Consider the following 23452-nt stretch of genomic DNA (forward strand, 5'->3'; position numbering starts at 1 on the left):
TCTCGTATGTATCACTTACCATGCTTTAGTAGTCCAACCTCTTTGAAAGGTCCCTCTCCAAGTCGTGGTCCCAACCCTCGAGCTCATTATCGACCAATGCATGTTTCACGGTTCATTGTCGACCAACGATGCATGTTTCACATTACATACATGGGTTGACGGTAGTAGTTCTATAGATGGTGACTCACTTACAGAGGACTACAAAAAGAGTGATTGGATCCCAACCTTCCGTCCATATACTCCAAATGTTCACCCTAGGCGAAGAAAGAACCAATCTTCATAATTGGCTCGGTCTTTTCCATTGCCAATTTGCAATATCTAATTTTACCTACCTTAAAAAAATAAAAAAAAAAAAAAAAAAAAACTTGCCGACCAAATGTTTCAGAGAATATTTTGCTGATCCAAATGATCGGTAAGAAGAAAGAAAAAAAAAAAAAAAAAAAAAAAAAAATCTATCATTTTTTTTTTCAATTTTGGCGCTCCAAGAATTTTATTTCTAAAAGCTCTTTCAATTTGGGCATCAAGCAAAAAGATTCAATTTGATGACCCGAGACACTAGTTCAACAATTCGACGTTTTGCCATCAATTCATATTTAGCTCGATCATCAAGATATAACTACGAGAAATTGGTATACAACAAGGATGTAGTTGACCTCGTCATGGAACTTCGCGACAGTTGATAGTAGCCCAAACCTTAGGGCTCATCGGCGTGGTCGACCTGTTCCATATGATGATGTCAATAGCATTCTAATTGTAGCCTCACTAAAGAATGGATCGGCATATAACAAGGAGTGGTTGACTTGTCATGGAACTCGCACAATTGATAGTAGCCCAAACCTTAGGGCTCATCAACATGTCGACCGTCCATATGATGGTCAATAACCCTTCTATTTGTTGCCTCACTGAAGAATGGATTGGTTCACTTGTCATGGAACTCAAGACAGTTGATAGTAGCCCAAACCTTAGGGGCTCATCAACATGCCGACCATCCATATGATGGTCAATAACCCTTCTATTTGTTGCCTCACTGAAGAATGGATTGGTTGACTTGTCATGGAACTCGCACAGTTGATAGTAGCCCAAACCTTAGGGCTTATCAACATGCTGATCTGCACTACACCATAATAGCCTATTTGTAACGGATACTCATCCGTTACAAAAAATATTATTAGTAACGGTTATATTGCGTTGACACAAAAGCGTGACAAATATTACTAACGGATATCTCCAGAACGCTTTTATTATCCGTTACAAAATTTACTAACGGTTATAAAGTGTCACTAAAATTAATTTCAGTAACGGATACCTATCCGTTAGAAATTATTAGTAACGGTTACCAAATTTGTTTATTCTTTGTCAAGAACGGATATAAATGACACTTTATTTTTGTTTCTAACGATGCGCTTTATCCGTTACTAATGAATTTTCTTTGTATAAAAAATTTATTGCTAACGGTTTACTATCCGTTACTAATTAATTTTCTTTGTATAAAAAAATTTATTGCTAACGGTTGGTTATCCGTTACTAACTAATTTTCATTGTATAAAAAAAAAATTGGTTTCTCGGCCCTTTTATATATGAGCCACCTTTACAAAAAGAGTTATTTCATCGCGTCCAAACATATACGTAAGTAACAACACCAAAACAAAGTATTGTATGGTAGCTACTATAAAAATTCATTAGCATAGGAAGTTGTCAACATCGATTAAAAGACAACCAAACAGTCCAACACTTTAGCCAAGCAAATAAACCTCAAACTAACCTCTAACGACTTGATATATATCCTCCCCCCCTACCCAACACCTTATCAATGTATACCAATTTGTTTATGCAAGTCCGCAACACCAAGCTCCATCATTTCACACAACAGAACACCCAACTCCATCACACAACATAACACCCAACTCCATCACAGTTTGCAACACCAAGTCCGGAAGTCGAATCCAAGTCCTTGGGAAATGGCGCTACCGCATGGGTTCAATGAGTTCATGGCTTTTGTCAAAATTTTCATTAAGTGATGAGAGTGTAGTATATGAGATGAAACCGCAATATGGTATCCAATGAAAAGAGCACTTTGTTGTTGGTATACGAGCTAAAACAGGAAGGTCAGAATATAAAGAGCTACGCCAATGAAGACGGTAGAAATGAAGCATGGTCCACACCATTGGAAATAATTTTATGGAGAGCAAAAAGAATCGCAATTCCTAAAGCAAATGAATGCACCGATCCCCGCAATAGCAATGGCAAGGGCTTTCTTTCCGGTTTGACGTAAGGACTTTGGGTCTAATTCTATGCCGACTAGGAAGAGAAACAAGAAAAGACCGATGTTGGCTAAAGTATCTAGGACTCGTGGAGGCTCTTGGCGGAAAAACATAATGAAGATAAGATTTATCATAACCCGTGAGTGATGGTCCTAGCTATACACCTCCCCGGCATTATCCATGCATATAAAGGCCATTGTTCACTATCAATGAATCTCCCCTTAAATGGTATCTCTCCACATCCTGAATTGGAATTTAGAGAATTTGTGTTACCTATATGTGGGACCAACATCTTCTGAAAGTTATAACATTGGTATGGTTAAGCCGTGAGTGTGCATTGATCTTAATAATTGGCCAAGTCGAAAACTAATTCTCCGTGTATAACAAAGTAATAGTACCTTGATCAAACGCTGCAAACGTATTTGGAGAGCCAACAACTCCATTCGATACCCATATGATTATTTGTGAAGAAAATGACAAAAGTCAATGCAATAAAGCAAAATACACAAAGCATTAAAAACGATAAACAGATGATGCCGATAGTTAGTATGTAGTATTGAAGTATTCTTCAAAACCATTTAAGGTGCGAAGGCTAATTATGTTTATCGGAAACTATGGTATATAGAACAAGCAAACAAACGCTTTACTCCTTTCATTCACCAGAGAATAGTTTCCTCACATGCCCACTGCGGCAGAAAGGAATACACTGATACACTAGAAGACTGAGAACCACTGATAAGTAGAATAGACAGAGTGAAAACTAAACCAAGATAAACACTAACAAAACACACAACCATCCATGTCTTCTTCATTCTTCACTTACAATACTCATCACCTATCAACCATGTAAACCCATCTCTCCAGAAACTGAGTCTATATGTCCTTTGCTAGGATAGAAGGACATTTATCTAAAACCATAAGGATCAAAGCAAGCCATTGAAGGCTGATGAGCTGAGTTCATATTAACCCCATCCTTGACAAACCCATTGGCCATTGGTGGTGTTAAAATTCCCTGGTGAGGAGCCACATGAAAAGGTGGTCCATATGCTGCAGCAACCAAGGGGCCATCTCCATAGTTCTCTTCGCCAAAGGGTCACCCCTTATCGAACCACGGTCACCTTCAAATTCACGATAGCGATGGAGAAACAGAGTCAGAGGTGCAATGTACTCATCGAAACCAAGCTTGCCCATGGCCCAAAGTACATCCTCGGCAGTGATGGTCTTGCGCTGCTCACATTGGCATCGTTCATTTGCCTCACTCGTTATGAAACTGATGTACTCAGATACACATTCCTGGATAGTTTCCTTGGCATCATCAGAGATCTTTGCATGAGAGGGGAGGATCCTTCGCATGATTCGGATCACATTGGCTATTGGCAAGAAACGATCCTGCTCACGCACAGTACAAGTGGAATTCTCATCGTTGTTGTTCGCACTTTCAGACAACTTAACACCTAATAAGATTAAGAAATTAATTAAAATAATCCATTCAGGTCATTTAGCAGCTGGAAATACCGAATACGAGACGCATGCGTTATGTGAGAATCAGTAGATGCTAGTGGCGTGCACAACATTTTCAAACAGTTTACTAAATGCTTGTGCATGCACTACAAAGACCATTAATGGATCTCATGGTAATTCTCCCAGTCTCATGTTTCTAAACTGTCGCCAAGTGGGTTTGGACTTTTGGCTTTATGATGACAAAATCTGGGGTACGTAAGCTTATGTGTCTCCTACGAATTCAAATGAGTCCAACAAAAAAAAAGCATGCTTTTTGTTGCCACATAAATATCTCGAAGAAAATGACAAAAGTCAATGCAATAAAGCAAAATACACAAAGCATTAAAAACGAAATCCATACTGGAATACTGGATCCAAATTTTAAAACCTTTTATACTTATTTTTTCGTAACGCTTAATCTTAATCTATCACATAAGATTGAAAAAAAATATGAAATTTTCAACTGTTATGTCATTAATAAAAAAAATCCTTTATTATACTTCTTCATTTGGGCAAGAATAACTATGAGTACTCAATGACTATATCGATTATGTTGGAAACTGCATAATTAGCTCTAGAAATTTAAAGCAATAACATTAAGGGTGTCTGACTTTTTTAGTAAATGGGGCAGGGCGGGGGGGGGAGGGGGAGAAAAACCTGTAAGCTAGCTAGCAAAAGACAAACGTGAAGTTAAAAAAACAATGGTTAAATAGTCAAGTACACCGACGACGATCACCAAGAGCATTAGTATTCTCTGAAAGGTTTTTAGGCAAATCCAGTTTTATCAGAACAAGAATCACGAGTTTTCTTTTTTGCTGGAAGAATCATGAGTTAACGTTGCATGATTTCCAAAGGTCTGCCAGGGGAAGAGCACGAGGTTTCCCCAAACAACACTAGGTGGTAACAAAAGGTAGAACCCAAGTTCAAGTGGGTCTTACTGAGTGCTGACTCCTGGTCATGGAACAAAAATCAACAGTTCAAACCAACATAAGAAAAAAATCAGAACGATGCATATATGATTCGCTGATCCTGGAGGGTTGACTAATACCACACGATTATTTGCTCCATCTTTTGAAATCTAAAGTGAATATTGAGACTGAAACTTTAGTAGTTACACAAACCAGGATGTACACAGTTCCAACAAAAAAAATGATCACCCTAGACCTCCTGCAACATGTTATTTAAGAAAAAGTTTTCTGCACTTGCAACAAAACTGTGCATTCTCTATCACTAAACTAGGATCAACAATTAACGAGTTCCAAACTGCAGTGTTTAAGTGATGATATTTCTGCAGTAATACATCAAAACCATCACTCCTGACTGCACAAGATATAGTAATTAAGTACTGCAAAGGATACCCCTCAGCTAGTATCGATGCAACGGGAAATAATATTCCTAAAGAGTTATCTTGTAAGTTGACCCAAAGCAAGGCTGTTCAAATATTTCGTCACACTAGAGCCTATTGTATAAAGCAGTAGAAATGTAGAATGAATAACTTACTTCACTAGAAGAAGATTCGCTGACGGAGAGAACCTTTGCGCCACCAATACTCAATAATTGCTGCAACTTATCCCTAAATTTATACTTCATTTGATGAAGACTGATATTAGAACCTCAAAATTAAATCCCACAACATCAAGACAAACAATGACGGACCATAAAATAAGATAGGTCATAGGCGCATAGCTGACAAAAATTAATTTGCCAGGTTGCAACAGACCACAGCAATAAATAATGGCTTTACTCAAACATTCATATCCCATATATTATCTGGAACCAGAAATGTTAATTCTGGATGCCCAGTGATTAGGTAAAACGATAGATAAAAAAACGTCAAGAAACTGAAGAGTGAAGAAGTTCTACCAACTCCAAAGATCCCAATACAAACGTGTAACCAGCAACACAGCTTTCCCCGTAATTTGGGGTCCACAATTTTGACTGGTAATCCTTCCAGTATCAAGGTTGGAACATAGCTGTGGAAACATACCTCAGTTATCAATTTTTCATAAACCTGAATAGTTGTAAAGCAACAGAGGGGTATACAAGTAAGCTTTACATGTCACAGCCTGGAATTTCAGTCCGAATTTGTTTCTCTGCAATCACCTGAGTTTATAGAAAGGTAGTACCCTCAACTTTGAGGGGTTACTAAGTCGCGAAAATAAAACTAAGCTATCAGATACGTGTATGTGTGTGTGTGTGTGTTAGATACCTTTAGCCAGCTTTTAAGAACAACAGGTTTTGGGCCACAATAGCATCAAACAAATCTTCTTTAACGGGCATGGACTCATCAACAAGCATATGTGTGCACTCTTCCTTCCAGCTATGAGCAATTCCAGCACCTATACAAAATATACAAAATTAGTAAAGTACCAACTTATAGAATTCTTAGCATTGTATAAAATTAGAATTCTAAGCAATGTATGCCAAAATTTGTTTTTTTCGCTTTTCCCTTCTTCACATCTTCAAGGTACTCAGTGAATCGCGATTCGTCATGTTCCATGAAGAGTCCCTTGTAAATTTTCATAACAACAGAGGCCACCCTTTTGTAAGGAAGACAGTTCCACTTGTTTGCAGCCATGTAAATCTCAGGAAGTTCTAGAGCTTGACTTAAGAGGGACGAGAACTTGTTTTCTCAGACGACACGGACTTTAAAAGCATAGTGACTTTCTACAATCCCTTCATACTCCGGATCAGAGTCTCTTGGAAAAACTTTTTTCGCAATGCTCTCACATATAAGAGTCGACTGATCATAGGAAGAATCAAGAGATGGACACCATTTCGCAGCCAAACTAACCTTACCATACTTTTCAGATTTCAAACACTTAATATCCGAACTCAACAACTCAGCAAACAGAGCAGAAATCTGATCATGCAAGAACTGATAATTGGGATCATTAGTATACCTTGCAAGAGCTTTTTCCGCCATAGCAGTAGTCTTTTTCTTTCTAAGCACTTTCGGAGTCAACTTCTCCCGATCCTTATCACCTTTCTACTTCTTCTCTTCAATAGTAAGATTCTTCATATTCTCATTAACCCAATCTTTCAACAATGGTTCTGAACCTTTCTTTATAGTACCACTCAAACTTCTATTCTTACAAATTTTCTTATTCACCTTAACTCTTTCACCTTTCTTCCAAATAGTAACTTCCTCTGTTCTCTCAATCCTTTTCCCTCTCTTCCAATACACCACATGATCTTTCCTCTACTCTTTCGCCACCTTTCGAACATCTAACCTTTCAAGTATCCTATACAAAATCTCAAGCAAACCTTTCAAATACCCGGATTCAGCAAACCATCTAACATTAAGAGCTAGTGTCTTAGGGTGGTGTTCATGTAACCACAATGCAGCTGCATAAAACCCTTGTTTATCTGACTTACCAGTACCTCTAACGCCACATAAGTGGGAAACGAGTTTTAATGCTGTTAAAGGATTATGAGTCCATGCTAATTCTAGACGTTGGATTAAATCTTGTGATGGTGTATCAGGAAGTATATGGAAAAAGAAATCGAGACATGGATTACCTGTTGTGAGTAAAGTTGGTGAGCAGGTTTCAGTCAAACCCTTTGTTGGAACCGCGTCCATGGGATCATCAGCGATGGAATCCACGTCGGATGATTGATTTGAGGACATGGTTGTGGTGGCTGGATCGAAAGAAAGAAAGAAGAAGAAAAGCGTTTTGTGTGAAGGAGGAGGTTGAGAGGAAAGAAATTTTCATCTATCATAAAATGCAAGAAAATACCTGCTTTGTGCAGCTTGGTGGAGAAGAGAGGAAACCTCTTTCAAACTGCAGACATCTACCACGGTCAGATAAGACACGTGTATTTCAATTCACGTCACGTTTGATTGTATATTGCCTACCGGCTGTGCTATTGTCCACACTACCAGCTCGATTTGTTGATAACAAATCACGAATTGTTTCATTATATATTTCCAACATTGAGGCCTAAGAAAATTTAGGCAAGACATTTAGATTAGTTAAAAGAGTAATACACAGTAAGACTTTAAACTTGAAGAGTGGAAATGTAACCTGCATTTTATACTTCCAACCCTAGGATTCAAGAGATTGACTACATTGAAATATCTGAAAAAAAATTAGACAAATGTTAATCACCTCAAAATGAGCATTTATATAAGCTCAGAACACTCTTTGACATCAAAGAATGAATCCAAACAAGGTGTAAAGCGTACGTAAAGTAATCATTGTTAACATAGATAAGACCAAGTAACAAAGCATGTACTCGCCTTATAACCATCCAGGGCACTCTGAACAAGCTGTGAGATTTCTACAAAAACATCTTGCTGTGAAGACTCGTGTGTAAAGACTTTATCAAAAGTAAACTGGTGTTTTTGCCCTGCAGACAATAAAATATGACATGTTCATACAAAGTTTCAATCACAATAAGACCCCATTCAATAAACATACAGTGTAGTTGAACTGCAGTAAGACCAGATTTGTCTATACCTAAATTACCATTTTGTAACAAGTCTATGCCCCGACCCAAAGACTCTGTTGATGTAGGATAACAAATAACTGAGGCTTCTACACTAGCACCATCATCACGCAACATGGGTCGCACTCTGCAGAAGACGCGAATGCTACCTTTAAGCTCCTGCAGTTTGAAGCAAGGTTATCACTATATGAAACAAAGAAAATTAAAGAAGTGTTGAGGGTTTAAGCTCCTGCAGTTTGAGCCCCCTTTCCAGGCATTGCCTAATGCTTTCCATGCTCCTGATGCAATGTTTTCCACAGAAGTATCAAAAACCTTTAAACCCTACACATGACAAAAGAATAAAACGGCACATCGAGTTAGCTCCAGGGATCATCCCAACCTTTTGGTCCCTCAGTTTTAATGAAGTTTACTATGACCTTCACTGCTTCTTCAACTCTATTAGATAGAGAATGATTTCCCCACTCGATCTCAACTTTCTCTGCTCCTCCCAGAGCTCTACACAATCTACAAATGACCAACAATCAAACTAATCATTACTTGTCGAGATACACATGGAGGAGAGGACATACAAGCATCATGAATTTGCAGTTATGACTAAAAATACTTTTGTTGTTTTCCTGTGCGTGTATTCACAGTCTAGTGTCTACTGAGGTCCGGATAACATTTGGTGGAGACATCGAGTATAGTACATAAACTAAATTTTCTAGCTCTTCTGTTTGGATAAACATGATCAGCTAAAAGCGTCCCTACCTTTCAACTTAGGCTTTCTTATCAACGTATTCAGGCACATACTCATCAGCCATGGAAAATATAACCTGCAGTTAGCACACAATAGTAGAGTTTAGAATTATTCACCCAGCAAAAATGAAGGAAATAAACTTAATTAGAGCCAAATTGCATTCTCATAACACGAATACACAGGCACAAACACAAGGAAGAGGAGAACGTGCAAATTCACATACCTGACAAGGCGTGCTTGACATGTGCCCAAGTCTTGTTCTCAGTTGGTCATCACTAAGATCAGAACTGAACACATTGTCATCTCCCATATAAGATCAGTCTATATACTGAACAAATACCAATAAAACCAGACGACATGTTTACCTTTGAAATGGATCACCAACCCTAGACTTCCAAGATACCCCTTTCTTCCTCCTCCTTTATTCGGGCTGGGAACCGGCAATGCAAAAACTTAATTTCATAAGTTTGCATTGGCGGAGTTAAAAAGGGGTTAGAAAACTCACAAACCTGCAAAACAAACAAGCATACATATAATACAATCAACAATAATGAAAATTATATACATATATCCAAAAAAGGCTCAACAAGTTGCAACTAGAACCCTTATCCAATATGTCCAAAAAGATTACATAATTACAACTAGAACATTAACCATACTAAATTCTTTTGTCAGCCCATATGTCCAAAAGGATTGTTAAATTATAACTAGAACATTAACCATACTTAATGTTTTTGTCAGCCCATATGTCCAAAAAGATTTGCTAAACAATATGTCCAAAAAGATTAGCACTAATCAACCATTCTTAATCATATTTCAACCGCCCATCAGCCCAAATCAACCACCCTCCAGCAACATAACCATGAAGGGTTTTATTTCCATCTTGGGGACCATCATAGAGTAACGCATCACCCATAAACACTTCCTCAATATTGATCTTTTTTTCACCTCTAAGCACTCTTCTGCCATGACAAACATCTTTGTGCATGGGATCGGTCACCACTAACCCCTTAGCTACTTCATTGCCTTCTCTATCCAATAGGGTAACTCTAGGCTGGTCAGACAATCCTACACGAGCACTTGTCGAATCAAAATGAGAAGCTAAATTTTGAGGAGACATTGGAGATGGATGATGCGGTGAGTTTGAACCATGAGGTGTATTCATCGCAGACTGTGGGGGGACAATTCCCGGTGCAATGTGAGCCTGTGATAATAGAAAACACATGTAAGGAAAAAATACAAGTTATATGTATGCCTAATTGTGGAAGTTACAAACTCACCAACAATAAGTTAGTCAAACTGGTAATGGAAGCTTTAACCTCAGCCAACTCTTTCTCGACGTTGGGACTAGCACTAGCAGATGATGACAATGCTTTTTCAAGTAAGTACTCACCAACCGCAGCATGTTCAACTTGTGCAGGTGAGATTTGAGAGCCAACACCACGAGTACGCCCTTTTTTGTCCTTCCCAAAGACTTCAACTAGTACATCACCTTCAAGGTCTATGACCTCGTCAGTATCTTCCTCTCCCCTAGCACTTGCTTCAATAGCTTTCCTTTCTTTAACAGACTTCACTTGTTCCTGAAACAACAAGCACAACCAAATAAGGACACTCATGTATATATACTTACATAACAACAAGCTCAACACATTTAAATGTAGAAAAGATAAATACTTACATATGCTACACGAGCACTCTCCAAAACAGATCCATCACGACGTTCGTGACCGGTTAGCCAATCGTCCTCTCGACGTACTTTGACATTAGGGTTCTTTTGTTTCTACACAAAAATATATAAAATGATACTACATACCACTTCTAATAATAAAGACATTGAGATAGGACGGTACCTTCTTGTAACGTATTTGGGCATATTTTTTTAAGAGTATGACCAATAGTGTTCATTTTCCTATTTGATGCATTCTTTGCATTCCTTTGTACGACTTCAGGTCTGAATTCACGGGTCACAAACTCGGCCCAAATTGTTGGATTCATACCATCCGGACAAGCGGCAATAGCAGCTTCCTTGCTTAAGGCTTTCTTTATGATCTCTTTTCGATAGTTGCTTTTTGCAGTCCCTCAATTTAGAGGAAAACTCCCTCTGAAGTTGTTTGTAAGCCAAAGCCATGGGCACATCATATTCAAACTCACCCTATCAAGAATTTTAATAGTTAGAAATTCATTTTTGGTGAAGTTAAAATGATAACATTATTAACAAGAATTGAATGTTACCGCCAAAGCTTCCCACACTGCATCCTTAAAGGATTGTTTCACAAGCCTCCAATCCTTGTAATTCAATGGGATGGTTACTCGAATAAAATGCCCCAAGCGGGTTGCCCATTTTGCCCCATAAGGACCAACAGCAGTGCCCTTACTAGACACCAAGACAAGCATCTTAGCCTTAACTGATGAAGGTGCTCCAGATGATTCAGATGTTACTGGGGGTGTTGCTTGACTTGCTGGGGGTGTTGCTTGACCTGATGGGGGTGGCTGCAAGGCACTAGGACCTGATGATTGACCACTTGATTCCATTAAAATATCCTGCAAATAGTGACAATTATAATGGATGCATATATTGGGTACTGCATATGTTAATCTTTAAGTGAAATCACTACACTTCAAAACGTAAAATAAATCACATTCAACTTTGAGGCACAACCATCAAATAAATTTCAGTGTACAATCATCAAACTTGCAGCACAAAATCATGACTCACCCAATATAAAACTAAACACAAATGGATACATCGATAGCAAAAAGTTATATTAACATATTAGACAATTAATTAACGTCGTCTTTCTAGCAAGGGTCTCAAATTGGGCTGGTCTTCAAGAGTAGATTGGAAGTCAGTTGGTACATCTAGCTCATCCACTCGACAAGTCAACCGCTTTGGAGAATGTATAACCACTGACCAATCAGGATGTTTCAAATCTTGTGAATAAAACACTTGATATGCCTCTCTAGCAAGAATGGCTGGCTCATCCAAAAAGTTACTTGAACTTTTCAGTTTGTTGAGGTTGACCATCACCAAGCTTGAGTCTGGACAGATTTTACAGCCATTAGTCTTGTCTTCCACCCTCACCCAATCACAATAAAAGACCACCTCTTGAAAGTCGGTATAGTCTACCTCGATTATCTGTTTAATGACCCCATACCACATCGTTGTCGCATCAATGGGATTCTTGTCTTTCCTACTTGCAGTAAAAGAAGTAACAGCCCTCATGAAAACACCACTATCTTGGGTGGTAACAGTATCATCATGAGACTTGGGAGAGAAGACAAAACCATTGACGCGGTACTTCTTGTATGTCTTAGCTTTAGTTGGCCCTTTGACTAAGCGCCACAACATAGAATTTCGTGGCATCGTCCTCCAACAACTATAACAATACACAAGAAAACAATTTAAAAACATGACTAGTAAGAGAACTATCTTAGTATTTTTAAATTATATTGTTTTTGTAAGAATTAATACCTTCTTATATAACCAGTCAATGAAATTTGTCTGTATCTCTACCTCTGTTTTTGCAATCCCTTTTCCTTTATGCGTGAACCGGATTGCAATGACTCACAATACTCACTGCATTTTATTCATTCATGCTTTAATAGAACTATCTACATAATAACAAAACATGTTCCAGGCCTACATAGTGAAGGATTAAAGAATTTAGACCTGTAGAATGTATCACGCTCTTCGACTTCAAGTCGAAACAGCACCCATCGACGTATCTGTACAAATTGATGAGGGGATAATAACACATCCTTACCATCTAGGATAGGCCCTTCATCACTGTACTCACCATTTTCATCTAAAAAGACTTCTTGACTATATTTGTGATTACCGGCTCGTGGATTAGACATGTACTCCATGGCATACCTAACGTGATTCAAAGAACAAGATAGGATTCTGCAATAGAACCTTCAACATATCGTTTGTTGCTAGGAATATCTTTACACTCTTTCATCGACCTATTGGAATCAAATATTCCAAACTTACATATGTAAATTTTAAGTTCAAAAACACGTCAAATGAAGTCAAACAATTGAAATAAAAGTGAATTACCGTTCGAACGGATACATCCACCGATCTTGGGTAGGTCCACACGCATAAAAGCCTCATCATCGCCAAATGCACTACAAGGTGGATGCTTATATCAAAAAAGGATGGCGGAAAGTGTTTCTCTAACACACACAATGCCTCAACAACCATCAACTTGGCTTCTTGAATGTCTTTTCTGATCAAGACCTTCGAACACAATAAATTAAAGAATAAGCTTATCGGTGAATAGCTTTCCGTAAGTCCGATGTTTCGAAAGGCATGTTGAAGTAAAACAGGGCAATAAGTACTCCATGATGACATGATAGTCATGCGACTTCATTGTTAGCAAACCAGGTGGATTGAGACTAACAATGTTGCTCAAGTTAGAAGAAAAACCTGAAGGGAGCTTTAAGTACTTCAAAGTTTTTAAGAAATCCATTTTCTCATTCTTATCCAAAACAAAAGAAGCATGTGGCTTAACTGTTTTCCCCGTGTTTGAATCAATTTGCATCCACTGCCCACTGTGTATGCCAAGAAGCCTCATATCCTCTCGTGCATTTACAGTATCTTTTGTTTTACTCAAGCAAAGGATCGTGTTTAGTAAATGTTCTGCAACATTCTTCTCGGTATGCATCACATCAACAACATGGCGGACTTCATGGTCTATCCAGTACTCCATACCAAAAAAGATTGACTTCTTATACCATGCCCCAGTAAGTTCACCACCATCATCATTATCATCAACATTTACCTCGGCTCTTTTTCGCTTGCCCTCGCTATCTTTCCAAGTTACAAAGTCGATACGATCTAGATGTTTTAGAAGTTCTTCCCCTCTTAGTGGTTCTGGAGGTAGACTATCTTCCACTGTCTTGAGCCCCAAGTACTTCCCATCTCTAAAAGGGTGATCACTACTAAGAAACTGCCTATAGTTTGTGTAAACAATTTTCTTGCTAATAGGTAGATGAAGAGATGGAGTATTGTCACCACACCTTGGACAAGCTTTATATCCATGGGTTACACAACCGGATAAGTTCCCAAAAGCCGGGAAGTCGTGAATCCCCCACATCAACATAGCTCTCAACGTGAAATATTCCTTTTTATACATGTCATAAGCGGGCACTCCATGATCCCACAACTGCTTCAACTCTTCATACAGTGGCTCGAGAAAAACATCAATGTCTTGACTCGGTGCCTTCGGCCCAGGAATTAACAGAGACAACATTTGGAATTCTGCTTTCATACACAAGGATGGTGGGAGATTATAAGGCACCGTGATGACAGGCCAACAACTGTAACCAGTAGACTGAACTCCACGTGGATTAAATCCATCCGTTGCAATAGCAAGCCAAACATTGCGCTCCTCCTCTGCAAATTCTTCATACTTCTCTTTACATACTTTCCATTGGCCAGAATCAGCTGGATGCCTCATATAATCCCATGAAGATTTTGATCTAGCATGCCAAGTCATGTCACGTGCTATCCATGGTATTGTATACAACCTCTTGAGTCTCGGAATGAGAGGAAAGTGTCTCAACACTTTGTTAGGCTCTTTTGAAACCTTCCCTCCTTTGCCCGCTATGACTTTATATCTAGGTTTTTTACAATGACGACATTCCTCCAAATTTTCGTCAAGTTTCCAGTATAGCATACAATTATTTTCGCACACATGAATGCACTTGGCTTTCATCCCTAGGTCTTTCAACATTTGCTTCATTATAGGATATTTCACTGGCAATGTGTTCTCTTTGGGTAACCATCTCCTCAACATGGACAACAATCTTTGTCACACTATTCCCTGGACCACCCAAATCTGTTTCTTCAAATTGTGAAGTTCAACAATTCTTTGAAAGTGTTGTCTCGGGTCCCTCACAAGAAGGATACAATTTTTCTTTTTGCTTTTTTTTGTAGTCAAGATACCTCTTACCCAAGTCTGGTTCGGGGAACAAACGGTGGTTCATTACCTCCTATTTCAATACCATGGCCCATATAAGCATCAACAAAGTTCCCTATTCCAAGCCCCTTCTTCCTCGGTGTTTATTTCTTCCATGTTTCCCACCACCACGGATGCTCCATCGAAGTTTGCAAAGCGTCTTTCACCATGTAAAACCCATACACGGTATGAAAGATCTATACCGTTTAGGTTCAAATGATCTTCGACCACATCATATTCTAGTCGGAACCTATTCCTACAGTTTTTACATGGGCAAGGACAAGCAGGACCAACTTTTTTTTTTGGCAAATGAAACAAAATCCCTAACCCCGTCTTCATAAAGTATGGACCTCTTGTTTTTTTCATCCATCCAAACTTTCTGAATTTGCTCACTCATTCTACAATAAAACATGTTTATATATAGTTAAGGAATTTAAGACAAAATAAGCAAATAAGTTCCAATCTTCCGATTATATGCAAACGTACAGGTAACACTTAAACACTCATATGTACTATCAACTACCATCACTACTAGAAAAATGCACATAGATAGCTTTTGTTTAATAGCGCGCTTATGTAAAAAAACGCTATACAAAAAAAATAAGATTGCGTTTGTAAGTCTTTGGCTATCATTTTTACTAAATGGTTCCCAGTTCAATTGCGTTTTTTTCAGAATTATTTGTCGATAAATCCTACAAACGCAATCCTTTTTTTACACGTGGGAAGACCGGGACGTTAAGTTGGAACACGTATGAAACAACCAACGAAGGTATATATAATAATAACAAAAAAGAAATAAAGTAAATCTCTCGTAGAAACAAAAACAAAGGAGGAGCTTTAAAGGTGAGAGTTTGATCATTACATTAACGAAAACAAAAAAAAATTGATCCTTTAATTAAAAAACAAATTTTTTATTTGCCAAAGTGGAATTTTTTATATGTTTGGTTTCAATTTTGTTTCTTCTCTCAGTTTCAGAAGATCCTCAGCTTTGGGTTCATGAATCTTCTGGCTTGCTTCGCCCCGTTTTTAGGTCCTCTCTCTTTCACACACACACAAATTTTGTTGATATCGAAATATCTGAGTTTTAGGATTTATTGGTTTTTAGGTATTTGGAGATTGATCCGATAGCTTGGCTTGGGCTTGAGGAAACTGGTGGCTCATCTCCAACTAAGCATCATATCGGAGCGGTATGTATTGTTTATCATTGCTATATATATAATAGTTGAAATGTTGAACATAGAACTAGGGCTTGGTGCTTTGGTAGCGTTAGCTTACAAACCTGATTAGGTCAAGTTTAATTTATACTGACTACTCATTGTAGAAGAGATTAAAAGTAAACCATTGGTTCAAACCAAACTATTAAAAAATCATAAAATACTTGACCAAAAAAGGTAATCAATACTTTATGAGCAGAGAAATCATAAAGCTCTCGGTTTGATTGATATCTGAATTAGAACCATTAGAAATAGAGATAAACTTGTTAATTAGAAAACTCATAAATCATTCTTTAGCTAAACTTGATATCTAAATTAGAACCATCAAAATCCACTCTTTTACATATTAAAAACAATCTTGTCTTGATCCATTGAAAATCAACATAATAAACAACAATCAACAAATGAAAATGAAAATCCTAAACATCAAATTAAATATGTTCAGACAAATAATAAAAAACCCTAAACATCAACTACTCACCTCGGTTAATGAGAATCTTTTCTTGATGAGATCGAAAAAATGAAAATCTCGAAACCCTAGACATACAAAACCAAAACCTTAAATAATTTGTAGGGCGAGGAAGAAGAGAAGACGAGCGAGAAGGAAGACGAGGATAGAGCAACTCACCGAAAGTGAAGAAGGCGTTTCACGGCAGCGAGTGGCAAAGCACCACTTTCGTCGAAGCTTTAGTGAAGAAGGCGTTCCTTTTTTTTCTTCTATTGTTTTTTTTCGATGAGCGCCAGAAGTGAAATACTCCCGCTTCAGTTTATCTTCTTTTTTTTTTCCGATGTAATATTCTTTTTCTTGTTTTTTTTTTCTTAGTTTCTAACGGATGAGTAAACGTTGCTAAATATCTAAAAAAATGTTACAAAATAATTCAACTATTTAAGCAACGGTTGATTGCATTGCCAACGGATAATATATGTGACTAATTTCCTAACGGCTGTATAAGTGTTACTAATGAAAAAACCCAATTGTTGCAAATTCACCCAAATGGTGTAGTGCTGTCCATATGATGGTCGATAATCCTTCTAGTTGTTGCCTCACTGAAGAATGGATCGACATATAACAAGGAGTGGTTGACTTGTCATGGAACTCGCACAGTCGATAGTAGCCCAAACCTTAGGGCTGATCGACATGTTGATATGTCCATATGATAATGTCGATAACTTTCTATTTGTTGCCTCACTAAAGAAGGGATCAACATATAACAAGGAGTGTTTGACCTCATAATGGAACTCGCACAGGACTGATCGACATGCTGATATGTCCATATGATGATGTCGATAACTTTCTATTTGTTGCCTCACTAAAGAAGGGATCGACATATAACAAAGAGTGTTTGACCTTATAATGGAACTCACAAAGTTGATAGTAGCCCAAACCTTAGGGCTCATCGACATGCTGATATGTCCATATGATGATGTCGATAACTTTCTATTTGTGGTCTCCCTGAAGAATGGATCAACCATACGACAAGAATCGCTTTACCAATTGCTGATACTTACAATCATTCTGCCTCAAAGTCATATTGATTCACTACCAATAAAAATAAAAAAAAAAAATAAAAAAAAAAAAAAAAAAAAAATCTTGCAATAACAAGTATCACTTTGTCATCAAATAAAAGACCTTCCATTCATACATGGGGCGTCTTAAATATCTTTTACATTTATAATTCATTTGTCATTCATACATACATGCATACATTTAAATTAGCATTCATAACATTTCATTATATTCATACATTTTAACCATTAAATTAAATCATTATATTATCATTACACTTTGGGGGCGGCGATACCCCAAATTTCATTACGTTATCATTACACTTTGGGGGCAGCAATACTCCAAATTTCATTACGTTATCATTACACTATAGGGGCGGCGACACTCCAGATTTCATTACGTTATCATTACACTATGGGGGCGGCGACACCCCAGATTTCATTACGTTATCATTACACTATATGGGTGTAACAACACCCCAAATTTCATTACGTTATCTTGGGGGCGGCGACCCTCCAAATTTCATTACGTTATCATTACACTATAGGGGTGGCGATACCCCAAATTTCATTACATTATCTTGGGGGCGGCTACCCCCCAAATTTCATTACATTATCTTGGGGGCGGCTATCCCCAAAATTTCATTACGTTATCATTGCACTATGGGGGCGTCGACACTCCAAATTTCATTATGTTATCATTAAACTATGGGGGCGGCGACACTCCAGATTTCATTACGTTATCATTACACTATGGGGGCGGCGACACCCCAGATTTCATTACGTTATCATTACACTATATGAGTGTAGCAACACCTCAAATTTTATTACGTTATCTTGGGGGCGGCGACCCTCCAAATTTCATTACGTTATCATTACACTATAGGGGCGGCGATACCCCAAATTTCATTACATTATCTTGGGGGCGGCTACCCCCCAAATTTCATTACATTATCTTGGGGGCGGCTACCCCCAAAATTTCATTACGTTATCATTGCACTATGGGGGCGTCGACACCCCAGATTTCATTACGTTATCATTACACTATAGGGCGGCGACACTCCAGATTTCATTACGTTATCATTACACTATATGGGTGTAACAACACCCCAAATTTCATTACGTTATCATTACACTATATGGGTGTAGCAACACCCCAAATTTCATTACGTTATCTTGGGGGCGGCGACCCTCCAAATTTCATTACGTTATCATTACACTATAGGGGCGGCGATACCCTAAATTTCATTACATTATCTTGGGGCGGCTACCCCCAAAATTTCATTACGTTATCATTGCACTATGGGGGCGTCGACACCCCAAATTTTATTATGTTATCATTAAACTATGGGGGCGGCGACACTCCAGATTTCATTACGTTATCATTACACTATGGGGGCGGCGACACCTCAGATTTCATTACGTTATCATTACACTATGGGAGTGGCGACACCCCAAATTTCATTACGTTATCTTGGGGGCGGCGACCCTCCAAATTTCATTACGTTATCATTACACTATAGGGGCGGCGATACCCCAAATTTCATTACATTATCTTGGGGGCGGCTACCCCCCAAATTTCATTACATTATCTTGGGGGCGGCTACCCCAAATTTCATTACATTATCTTGGGGGCGGCTACCCCCAAAATTTCATTACGTTATCATTGCACTATGGGGGCGTCGACACCCCAATTTTCATTATGTTATCATTAAACTATGGGGGCGGCGACACCCCAAATTTCATTACGTTATCATTACACTTTGGGGGCGACAATACCCCAAATTTCATTATGTTTTCATTACACTATGGGAGCGGCGACACCCCAAATTTTATTACGTTATCATTACACTGGGGGCGGCGACACCCCACATTTCTTTACGTTATCATTACACTGGGGGCGGCGACACCCCACATTTCTTTACATTATCATTACACTGGGGGCTGCGACACCCCAAATTTTGAACTTGATCAGTCAAATTGTTTACCACCCCAAATTTCGTCCCAAATTGATCAGTCAAGGGCAAGCAATTATCCTTTTGAACTTGACGATCTCTATCCTTTGCCAATCCAATTATTTGCCGCTCAATCACTATTGTCTAATACCCAATTTCTAAATATTTTGGTAAACCAAGTAACTTGTTTGCCGACCTACTATATAGCAATTGAATGAACTGATCTAGCCAAGCACTCCTTGCCGATCTATGTTTTGCCGCCCATGGGACATTCTTTTTTATTTTGCCGATCCTATCGGTGAAAGAAAGCCCTGATATATAATTAGCCCATTAGTAACCCACTAATATTTTGCCGACCCTATTCATACAATAAAAGAACAAGAAACCATTTCGAGCTACAAAATAAAAGGGGTTCATAGATTTTCCTTCCCTTAATTCAAAAAAAACTACAAAAAAAAACCAAGCAATCCTTAACCGATCACCTTCGAAACTTGAAACTTGGGCGATCTCCTAAAGTTTAGTCCGTCAACACTAGTTTCTCTACAAAAGTCCGATAATCAATTATCAATTCGAAATCCAATTTGCCGATCTATCAAGTTACCGGTCTTCATCCCGACCTCCCATCATACGGTTTGAGCTAAATGAATTGATCTTTGCTTGATTTTGCCGCTTGTTGAATTTGCGGTGGCTATAGTAAACATGAATTGCGAGCGAGAAATAACTATAATATAAGAACTTTGTTTTTTTTTTTTTTTTTTTTTTTTTTTTTCTATTAGTTTTATGGTGATGAGACTTGACTTGCGTTTTTTATATCCAAGGACTCATAAAAAGCGTAAACCAATAGGTTTGTTTCACAAACAAAAAATTTATTGGGTCGGTCTATAATACAATCTTGCCGCTCAAAGGATATGTCGATCCTTCTTCAATTTGAATTATAGTTTCGATGGTTACTCCAAAATATGAACTCCATTCAACAACTCTTCAAATCCACTACTCATCATTACTAAATACTATCACGGTTTTCAAACTCAAGTCGAGAATGGTATTTCTATTTGTTGTTCAAAATTTCTTTGGTTTAGATGTATACTTGTTTTGATGTTTGGACTAGCGTGTGTTGTTCTCTCGCTATATTCTTGTTGCCGCCGCTTTCCTCAAGGTATAAACATAGATCAGATCCGGAGGCTCAAGTCGTTGATTCAAGCTCACGCGAGGCGGTGGCTAGTTTTAAACTTCAAACCCGGTCTCTATGCTCAAAACAACATTCGCAGATTGAGTTGGTATCTTTGATGAAATAACGGTTCCCAACACCACGATGGTGGATATTTTTCTGAAGCCTCTGGCAGAATCAAATGCAACAAGTGTGGTGTTTGCCGTTGGTGAATTCATATGGGTCGACAGTTTATCCTCCTACTACATTTATGGCGGCCGGTTCTTAAGTGATCGGGGAATCGTTTTCAACCTTATCCAAATTACCAAGTCACCCGATTGATAAAAAAATGGGTTAGTCAATCAATTTATAGCTGCTCGAAGAAGTGCCGATAAAGTTGATAGGTAGAAACCTTTTGGTTTTTGCTTGAGGTTGCCGATCCTTTGAGAATACCGCTCTATGCCCATTTGAATGAGTTGCCGATCTGTTAAATGCCGTTCTCTTATCATATTTGTCGAATTAAGGAATGCAGAGTCATCGAGGAATGCTCTAACCTACGGATGGGTGAACCCAATCATGCCGATGTTAGACCTGTACTGGGAGTTTCGACTTTTCTGGGGTGCAACGACAACAGGCCCAAGCAAACTCCTCTTCCACCTAAAATCAGTTCCAGATCTAATTATCACAAGAGGTTCTTGGTTACCAGTTATGTTTCAAGAGATTTCAAGGATGCATGGGACAGACTTTTCAAGGAAGGATAGGCATAAAGAAATGGAGCTTCCCCACTTGAGTCCTGACGCCTGAACCTATTCATTCCACTCGAGTTGTTGAGCTCTACTCGGTGAAGAGTAAGATGCTTTCTCTAGCTCGGCCTCGAAATCGACTCCTACTTTATTATATATTCTATTTTAACAACTCGAGTATGAACACCGGCGCTTGACACCTTATGCTTGAACCCGACGACATATCCACTGAGGCTTGAAGCACTCATACTAACTAAGCCCGCCTGCTTCATTAAGACCAGTTCAAGAGTTTCTATGGGAGTTGACTATAATTATGAAATGGTAGTCAAATCACATGCAGCTTCCCTGCTTGCAAAGGTTGAGGGTATTGCAAAGGTTTTGAAACACTGGTTCGTCACTTCTCCATTTGCAAGGTTCGAGTCCCAGAAGGATGCTCTCACTGCAAGCACATGTGGCAACTTCTTAAGCTACATTCCAGGATGTGCAATGAGCCGCTACTTGCATAGTTCCATTGAGTAGGCATTTCAAAGATAAAATGCAACAGCAAAGCAAAAAGGACAAGACAAAGTGGAGGTTGTTAGTCAGCAAGGTGGTAGCAGCAAGGAGTGCTTTAAAGCCTTCATCAACCCAAAAGCATAGAATGTTCTCAGCCTAACAAAATCTGGATTCTGGGCACTGTTAAGAATACAAGTTCAAAGACAAAAAATTTAATGTCTTTGTCCCGAATCGCTCGCATTGCCGAGCCTATAAATGCCGCTCACATTGTCGAGCCCATAAATGCCGCTCGCATTGCCAATCCCAAAAATGCCGCTCGCATTGCCGAGCCCATAAATGCCGCTCGCATTGCCAATCCAAAAATGCTGCTCGCATTGCCAATCCCAAAAATCCACTTGCATTGCCGATCCTATAATGCCGCTCGCATTGCTGATCCCATAAATACCAATCCTTCTCTTATTATTCTCTTATTATGTTTTACGCCAAAATGATGTGTGTTTTCTGGAATGCCGCTGATCCAAATGATATTTAGGAAGAAAGTTTGCCGCTGCTTGATTTGTCATTGAATTGAATTGTCGCTGCTTGGTTTCATGATGCTAACTCTTATATGGAAATTTGACTTTCTACCATTTATGGTGCCCATCCTAAATGATGGTACTATAATGACAATTTCGAAAGATCGAGTGAAGTCGTCCCCTCTCCCAGACAGCTGGAAGCTTGAGGAGATTTTTGCAACTGCTATAGTTCTTGGAAGTTACCGGGCAATCATGACAGTTATATTCTTTTGGGCTGCATACAAGACATATTTCTTCCTTAGTATATTTAAGGTTCCAAGCCTACGACATACAGAACAACCCCTTCTTTCTAAAAGCCTAGATAAAGCCCATTCTATCAACCCCTTCAAAATCAACCCATATCTAGTTTAAGCTTGATCCCCATAACACCTATCAAAAAGCCCATGGGCTATAAGTCTATAACCTTTCATCTTTAACCATTTTAAGTATATTTACCAAACTGCCATTACATATTTTCACCATTATACAATAAATTCAACAATATCAAAATCCAAATTTATACCGAACTCTATATAAATTATATCAAGAAAGAAATTTCTATTTGCTTTCAACTCCCATCATTTTTATTTTTACCGATTTACTAACCTACTAGGTACCATTAAAAATTATTACTTCTTTGCCACACAGGCCTTGCCCATGTAACAAAGAGAGGGCGATGTTCCGGCCCCCACAAATGTGGCCCAATAAAAGCCCAATTCAATACAAGCCCATGCTCAGAGCCCAATTATAAACAAGCCCACGCTCAGAGCCCAACTATAAACAAGCCCACGCTCAGAGCCCATGCTCAGAGCCCAACTATAAACAAGCCCACGCTCAGAGCCCATGCTCAGAGCCCAACTATAAAGAAGCCCACGCTCAGAGCCCATGCTCAGAGCTTAACTATAAACAAGCCCACACTC

At 38.6% G+C, this 23452-nt stretch overlaps 1 protein-coding gene and 1 long non-coding RNA gene across 6 annotated transcripts; one reads left to right on the top strand and one right to left on the bottom strand.

The window, feature by feature from the left end:
- Positions 1 to 3153: 3153 nt before the first annotated feature.
- LOC147485444 (kinesin-like protein KIN-14D) lies at positions 3154 to 16673 on the bottom strand. Of its 5 annotated transcripts, XM_086571829.1 has the most exons (13): positions 9318 to 9425; positions 9176 to 9239; positions 8964 to 9028; positions 8234 to 8717; positions 8005 to 8114; positions 7790 to 7843; positions 7502 to 7705; positions 7284 to 7403; positions 5971 to 6100; positions 5818 to 5864; positions 5625 to 5734; positions 5262 to 5345; positions 3154 to 3715 (listed from the first exon to the last, which is right to left on the bottom strand). In XM_086571829.1, the coding sequence occupies exons 4-6, from the start codon at positions 8328 to 8330 to the stop codon at positions 7811 to 7813; spliced, it is 240 nt and encodes a 79-aa protein (XP_086427955.1). In that variant the 5' UTR covers positions 8331 to 8717; positions 8964 to 9028; positions 9176 to 9239; positions 9318 to 9425; the 3' UTR covers positions 3154 to 3715; positions 5262 to 5345; positions 5625 to 5734; positions 5818 to 5864; positions 5971 to 6100; positions 7284 to 7403; positions 7502 to 7705; positions 7790 to 7810. The 5 variants fall into 5 exon arrangements, 1 of the variants encoding a protein (XP_086427955.1); XR_015201640.1 differs by lacking the exon at positions 9318 to 9425 and having other exon boundaries at positions 8225 to 8717; positions 9176 to 9309; XR_015201643.1 differs by lacking the exons at positions 8964 to 9028; positions 9176 to 9239; positions 9318 to 9425 and adding an exon at positions 16614 to 16673 and having other exon boundaries at positions 8225 to 8372.
- Positions 15600 to 16175, top strand: LOC147485445 (uncharacterized). Its single transcript, XR_015202956.1, has 3 exons — positions 15600 to 15687; positions 15888 to 15948; positions 16024 to 16175. It is a non-coding gene; the product is annotated as an uncharacterized LOC147485445 (long non-coding RNA).
- Positions 16674 to 23452: the final 6779 nt, after the last annotated feature.

Source organism: Coptis chinensis, chromosome 7, assembly GCF_015680905.1.
Source record: "Coptis chinensis isolate HL-2020 chromosome 7, ASM1568090v1, whole genome shotgun sequence".
Taxonomy (NCBI): domain Eukaryota; kingdom Viridiplantae; phylum Streptophyta; class Magnoliopsida; order Ranunculales; family Ranunculaceae; genus Coptis; species Coptis chinensis.